At 45.8% G+C, this 7,158-nt stretch overlaps 1 protein-coding gene across 3 annotated transcripts; it reads left to right on the top strand.

The window, feature by feature from the left end:
• The first annotated feature begins 2,280 nt into the window (after window positions 1-2,280).
• RPTN (repetin) lies at window positions 2,281-6,576 on the top strand. 3 transcript variants are annotated; one of them, XM_043576385.1, is made up of 3 exons: window positions 2,281-2,434; window positions 3,096-4,236; window positions 4,381-6,576. In XM_043576385.1, the coding sequence occupies exons 1-3, from the start codon at window positions 2,297-2,299 to the stop codon at window positions 5,811-5,813; spliced, it is 2,712 nt and encodes a 903-aa protein (XP_043432320.1). In that variant the 5' UTR covers window positions 2,281-2,296; the 3' UTR covers window positions 5,814-6,576. The 3 variants fall into 3 exon arrangements, with proteins under 3 accessions (XP_043432320.1, XP_043432319.1, XP_043432318.1); XM_043576384.1 differs by having other exon boundaries at window positions 3,096-4,272; XM_043576383.1 differs by having other exon boundaries at window positions 3,096-4,308; window positions 4,417-6,576.
• Window positions 6,577-7,158: the final 582 nt, after the last annotated feature.

Genomic DNA, 7,158 nt, shown 5'->3' with positions numbered 1-7,158 from the left:
TTTTTGTGCTTAAACTAGATTCTGAAATGCTTCTATAAATCAGTAATTGACTTACTCCACAAAAAGTTACTGAGACTTTCCTATGCATAAGATATTGCTGGCACATCACAGGCACAGAAGTGGGGAATAAGTCGTGACCCAGGTCTCCAATAGCAGCTCTACTCATAGATATCATAGCATCCACATTTTCCTTCACCTTGTGGCTTTTTAGGAAGACCTTAACAGTCTCTCGTGGCAGCAACTCCACCGTCATCGCACCCTTCCCTCTCAAAATTAGTCGTGTATTTACTTCTCTCTCTAGCAGGACGAACCATTAAGTGAAAAAAAAAAAAAACATTAAAATTAAAACAGGTCGATAGATTAAAATATACATATCTACCAACACAAGCAAAACAGCATAAAGCAAATCTCTTCTAGGAACTATATCCTGGCTATTTACCTACAGCCGCTAGTCTCTACTCTGACAGATTTTTATAAAGTGACCATATCAATACCCTTCTTTGGTATGACTTAACTGTGGTCCTCCATTAGCCGTGGTAGGCAACATATATGAAGGATGAACTCAACCTACATATCTGTCTTTTGGGACCCCCGCAGCATGCAAATGCACACACACTCCCCTAATTAAATGGGGCTGGGACTTGAACAGTATCGCCTACCTAATGACAAACAGGTGCATGAGTAAGTGGGGGAAGTAAATAAACCAAACGGTCTGCAGAGGGAGAGGTCAAGCTGGGCTGAGCTGGGCTGGGCCCAGAGTGATTCAGGCTCCACCACAGAATGGGTGTCTCCTGGGATGGCCTAGCAGGACAATTAAAACCCCTATAAATACGATGGGTTTTCAACTCTCTAGTATCCTCTGTGGCTTCTGAATCTTCTGCTTATTCCTCCTTAAGCAGGTAAGGCATGCATGGGGAGGAGGGGGAGGAGGGAGATAAGTAATGGCAGTCTCTATAAGGCTCTTGATAGCAGCTATAATGTGCTGGGCTAGGGGGGTCTGAGACTGCTCCCTGTGCATGACAGGCCTGGGTAGAATCCTGCTTCCTTTTCTTGGTTCTGTCTGAGAATATGATGATAACTGGGGTGGCCCACTTCCAAGCCTGTAAAATATACATGCCTTTGTTTGAGCATGTCCTGGGCATCCCAAACCTGAGGGCTAGAACTACTGGTGAATAGCTTAGTCTCCCATACTGGAGCATTGACCTTTCATGCAAGTAAGGCAAGACCCAAAAGTTTGGAGCTCATCAGGGACAAGGCCCTAGACCACAGGGCCACAGTAGCATTCAAGTCTCAGTGCAGTGAACTGCCATAAGGGACTCAGCCTGTCCCATGCAATTCACTGTTTGCCATGCATCATTATAGACGTCACTGCATGCTTTTGGAAGTCCAATGTGCTTTGCAGTTAGGGCTTCTTGGAGGCTTATAAACTCAGTAACTAGAATTTGTATACCACAGGCAAAATACCATTGAGATCCAGATCCCCAAAGACCTGAGTCTCCCAATGTAGCCAGAGTGAATCTAGCTGATTATATATACTTCCTATCATCTGTGCAGTTAATTTGGCTTGCTATCTTTATCTGTAATCATTTTTATATTCATTGATTCTACTTTATAAGCATATCCCAAGTGATCATCCAGGCCAGAAGCACTTGCTGGGATTTAGCCTCTCAAAAAGTTTGCTTGGCCTATGGCAAGAGACCTCTGGCCTTCCACACTTGAGCAAGGCTCCTTAGAAGACCTGTTTGGCAGGTATATTTAGTTGGTGGAGAATTATGTCTTACTGTACTGGTTTCTGGCCCTGCCTCTGTGGGCCTCCTGATATCTCTTCCTTTTTGTTCTAAGAGAGTTTCAATCAAGCAAGTCCCACCTGGAGTAGGGGATGGGACATGGAAACCACCTACCATAAGTTTTTTGCTTTTTAGGAAATTGCCACTTTTCCTAGCAGGGAACCCATAGCTGGCACCCATCACCCACTATAGCACATAGTATTTGGAGGCTGATTGTAGATCAGAGGGAGTGTGAGGTAAGGCTACAAAGGGGCTCTGTCATTTCTTTTTTTTTTTTAATGTTTATTTATTTTGAGAGAGAGGGAGAACAAGTGTGAGTGGGAGAGGGGCAGAGAAAGAGGGAGAGAATCCCAAGCAGGCTCCATGGTGTCAGCATAGGGGCTTTGTCATTTCTTAAGCTTCTTTCCCTAACCAAAAAGGGCCACTTGCCCTCTAGAAATCTGTCTCCTGGTCTTCATCTTAAACGTGAAATCTTGTTTCTTCTTTTAGGTTCACCCATCTTTGCTAAAATGGCTCAACTGCTGAACAGCATTCTCACTGTGATTGAGGTGTTCCAGAAACATGCTAAAGAGAATGGGAACTGTACCTCACTGTGCAAGAAGGAGTTGAAGCAGCTGCTCTTGGTTGAGTTTGGAGACATCCTCCGGGTAAGATGCATAGACTCTGACCCCATGGAGTCAAGTGTGAGTGATTCTGACACCTGCATCCAGGGCTTGATGTTTTTTGTTTGATCTGGTCATATTCCACCTATAGCTAAAGATTTTCAGGCAGCTCCTTAGTACTTCTCTCCCAGAACACACACATTTACAGGCATATACACACACACCTTCTTATAGCTGAGCTTGACAGGAGAGGGTACAAGTTCAAACCAGAAATCATTTCTCAGAAGAAATTCTAGATTCATAGCTTGATTTCTATACTTGGGTGCTGTACACACATCTTCTCATTCATGTATTCATTCATTCAACAAAGAGTTGTGGAATACCTATTCCATGCCAGCACCATCCTAGGCACTGCGGATGCAAACATGAACAAAACCAGCTTCTCTTCCCTCTAGGATCTCGTGGTGTGGTTAGAAAGAAGTAGGTAAATAATTACAATATAGCATATAATGGAATAATCATGCCCCCATTGGTCTAGCAAGGGATGAGGTTCAGAGGACCAGTTTATCAAAAAGACTAAACCAAGCCCAAGCCATTTCAAGATGAAAGGCTCATACAGGACTAAAAGGGTAGGGGTGTGGATACCAGCATACATCTTTGTATCCACAGAACAACTGATTTTGCTCTTTGTTTTATCTTCTCACAGAGACCAAATGACCCAGAGACTATGGAAACCATCCTGAGCCTCTTGGATAAAGACAGAAATGGACATGTTGATTTTCATGAATATCTCTTGTTGGTGTTTCAATTGGCCCAAGCCTGCTATCATAAACTAAATAATAGGTCATGTGGAGATAGAATCTCTCAGCAAGAAGGGGAGCAGGAGGGAACACAAGACCATAAGTTCCCAGAAAATACAGGCAGACAACACAGGCAGAAGCATGAGGAAGAAAGGCAGGACTCCCATTGCACTCAGTCCGAGAGACAAAACCAGGATGTACACCAGGATCAGTCTGAGAGACAGGGTAGGGACTCCTGCTATGGTCAGACTGAGAGACAGGATATGGACTCCCATTGTGGTCAGTCTGAGAGACAGGATAGGGACACCCACTATGGTCAGTCTGAGAGACATGTTAGGGACCCCCACTATGGTCAGTCTGAGAGACAGGATAGGGACTCCCACTATGGTCAGTCTGAGAGACAGGATACAGACTCCCACTATGGTCAAAGATGGAGTCATAAATCTAGCAGTAGCCAGCCTAAAAAACAAGGATATATCTTTGCCTTAAATCAATGTGAGAGACAAATTCACAATTCTTGTTATGGCCAGACAAACCAACAGGAATCAGGCTTTTATTATGGACCGTCTGGGAGGCTGGATCAGAAATCAGGTTATGGTCAGAGAGATAGGCAAGAATTGGACTCTCAATATAGCCAGACAGACAGACAAGACCAGAGTTTCCACTCTAGCCAGACAGTCAGACAAGGCCAGAATTCCCACTATGGTCACACAGACAGACAAGGCCAGAGCTCCCGCTATGGCCAAACAGACAGACAAGGCAAGAATTCCCACTATGGTCAGACAGACAGACAAGGCCAGAATTCCTGCTATGGCCAGATAGACAGACAAGGCCAGAGTTCCCGCTATGGCCAGACAGACAGACAAGGCCAGAATTCCCGCTATGGTCAGACAGACAGACAAGGCCAGAGTTCTCACTATGGCCAGACAGACAGAGCAGGCCAGAGTTCCCACTATGACCAGTCAGACAGACAAGGACAGAGTTCCCACTATGGCCAGACAGACAGACAAGGCCAGAATTCCCACTATGACCAGACAGACAGACAAGGCCAGAATTCCCGCCATGGTCAGACAGACAGACAAGGCCAGAGTTCTCACTATGGCCAGACAGACAGAGCAGGCCAGAGTTCTCACTATGGCCAGACAGACAGACAAGACCAGAGTTATCATTATGGCCAGACAGACAGACAAGGCCAGAATTCCCACTATGGCCAGACAGACAGAGCAGGCCAGAGTTCTCATTATGACCAGTCAGACAGACAAGGCCAGAGTTCCCGCTATGGCCAGACAGACAGAGCAGGCCAGAGTTATCATTATGGCCAGACAGACAGACAAAGCATGAGCTCTCATTATGGCCAGACAGACAGACAAGGCCAGAGTTCTCACTATGGCCAGACAGACAGAGCAGACCAGAGTTCTCACTATGGCCAGACAGACAGACAAGACCAGAGTTATCATTATGGCCAGACAGACAGACAAGGCCAGAATTCCCACTATGGTCAGACAGACAGACAAGGCCAGAATTCCCGCTATGGTCAGACAGACAGACAAGGCCAGAGTTCTCACTATGGCCAGACAGACAGAGCAGGCCAGAATTATCATTATGGCCAGACAGACAGACAAGGCATGAGCTCTCATTATGGCCAGACAAATAGAGAATGCCAGGGCTATTGTTCTGGCCAGACAGACAGAGAAGGCCACAGTAATTGTTATGGTCAGACAGACAGACAAGGCCTGAGTTCTCACCATGGTCAGTCAGAGACTGGGAAGATAGGGCAAAATAGTTACCTTCAAGGGAGGGAAGAAATAAGCAGAGACTCGTATGTTGAGCAACCAGGAAGTTCAGGGAGACTAAGTCAACAGACTCAAGGACAAGAAGTGGCTCGAAATCAGAGACAGAGATTTCAGTCTAGGGAAGGGCAGCAGAACAGCCACCAGGCATGGGAGCCCGAGGAGGATAACCAACACCACCAACACAAACTCATAGCACAAATCAAGCAAGAAGTGCCACACGGTTATAAAGAAGGTGAATGGCAATCATGTAGTGGTGAGCAGGGCCACAGACAGACACAGGCCAGGCATGAAGAGAGGCAGAGCCACCAGGCAGAAGGAGAGCAGGCCTGCCAAAGCTGGGGCAGACACGGTTGTGAGGGTCAGGAAACTCCATGCAAGATTCAGGCCAGGAAAAACCATGAAGAGGAACAAGGCCATCAGAGACGGGACAGGCAAACCCACGAAGATGAGCAGACCCGTCAGAGACAAGAGAGGCAAACCCACGAAGATGAGCAGACCCATCAGAGACAAGACAGGCAAACACATGAAGAGAATCAAAACTATCAGCAAAAATGGGATAGGCAAACCCTTGAGGAGGAAGAAAGGTATCAAGGGTCCCAGGATCAACAACCTTATGGGATCCAGCAAGGCCGTGCTAATAGAGAAAAATTCCACAGGAATGAAAATAGCCAGAGGCAAAATTCCCAGGGAGGATGCAGTAACCTGACCCTCCATCCCACCCAGAGCAGTGGGAGGCCCTCAAGAGGAGAACAGGGTGGAAGTCACCCTAACAAGGTAGCTTCTGCTCCCAACGCCCTCTATAACTATGTACAAGAGCAGAAAAGGAATTAGCGCCAGGTTGTGCACACACCAGAGCTAAAGCAGCCTGAAGCCAAAGAAATCTACATGTCAAGTTTATCCTTACTTCTGTTTAAGAGATTGAAAATGTATGTCTTCCTTCTCTCTTCTATCTACTTGTAAAGATGCTTTGAGGACTAGTATTCACTTTTAGGGCATTTCCGTTCTTTAAGCGGCAATTCTAGGGTGTTCCAGTTGGGTTAAGTCTGAGTGGCAAATTGGGTGACATAATCAGATCCCAATTTTGATTAGTTTGGGGATTTAAATCATTTCCTGGTTTTCCCTCTGTGTAGGTGGGGACATGGCTGGGTCACTGAATGGTAGAAACTTCTTCCAAAAGTTCAGAAACAGGAAAGGTATTCCAAAAAATACATATTACAGCCCGAGGACAGGACACCTGGTCTTTTGTGACCTTGGCTCCAATGGACAAAACACCAGGAATTGCAAACCTCATAGCCTAAAATGAAACACAGTGAGATGCTGCTAGGAGAGTCAACTCTGAAGTCCACAACCCCTCCCACACCTAGGCTCCCAACCCTCACCAGAGGGACATTTCCCTGAGCTGCTACAGCTGACTTGACTGGTTCCAGCTCCATAGCATTCCAGTTTCTGACCACATAAAACAGAGAGAAAGCATATGTCATCTGCTGACAGATTCCAACAAACCAAAACCGTCCCTCCATTGCTCTGGAAAACCCTTCAAAGAAAATCTATGGAAATGTATTAAAATATCCAATAAATGATTGGTGAACAATGACCTTGATGACTCTTTTCCTTCTTCATGGTGGAGATATGCTGTCCTATCTTCACTTGGGTGCTGCTTTCCAAGGACAAGATCTCATTTCTTGACTTCTAAGATGACTTTGTTCTTTGAGTTCCTGAGCACTGAAGAAGGAGAAAGAGGAGGAAGTTGGGGCGGGGGCGGGGAGAGGAGAAGGAGAAGAAGAAGAGAAGGAAGAGGAGGAGGAAGAAGAAGAAAAGGAGTCAATATGAAACAAATAACAAAAAGTCAAAAGGAATTTATCTAAATATCTTCAGCTCCTTCCACCACAGAGGAGTCAAAGTTGACCCTTACCCTCATTCACCTCCACATTCAAATAGTCATTAAATCTTGCCAACTCTATATCCTTCATACCTCTTGGATCTCTTCCCACTTCTCCATTTCCACTTCCTTTATCCCCCTCTTGTTCAGTGGCTCCCAGTGACTTTAGAATAAAGTTCATACTCCTTAGCATGACACATAGGCCCTTCATCATCTGACCCAGATGACCTACCCAGTTTAGTCTCATGAAGGGTCCCTCCCAGGAGTACCCAATGCTCCAGCCATGCCAAGGATTTG

This window comes from Prionailurus bengalensis, chromosome C1 (assembly GCF_016509475.1).
Source record: "Prionailurus bengalensis isolate Pbe53 chromosome C1, Fcat_Pben_1.1_paternal_pri, whole genome shotgun sequence".
Classification (NCBI taxonomy): Eukaryota; Metazoa; Chordata; class Mammalia; order Carnivora; family Felidae; genus Prionailurus; species Prionailurus bengalensis.
This window is presented reverse-complemented; position numbering and strand designations above follow the sequence as displayed.

What these genes read in the sequence shown, in the direction of transcription:
- RPTN (XM_043576384.1), top strand. Translation starts at nt 2,297, where the DNA reads ATGGCTCAACTGCTGAACAGCATTCTCACTGTGATTGAGGTGTTCCAG. An exon ending in AGTTTGGAGACATCCTCCGG is followed by an intron (nt 2,435 to 3,095) that starts GTAAGATGCATA and finishes ATCTTCTCACAG; the next exon opens with AGACCAAATGACCCAGAGAC. An exon ending in TGGTCAGACAGACAGACAAG is followed by an intron (nt 4,273 to 4,380) that starts GCCAGAGTTCTC and finishes CAGACAGACAAG; the next exon opens with GCCAGAATTCCCACTATGGC.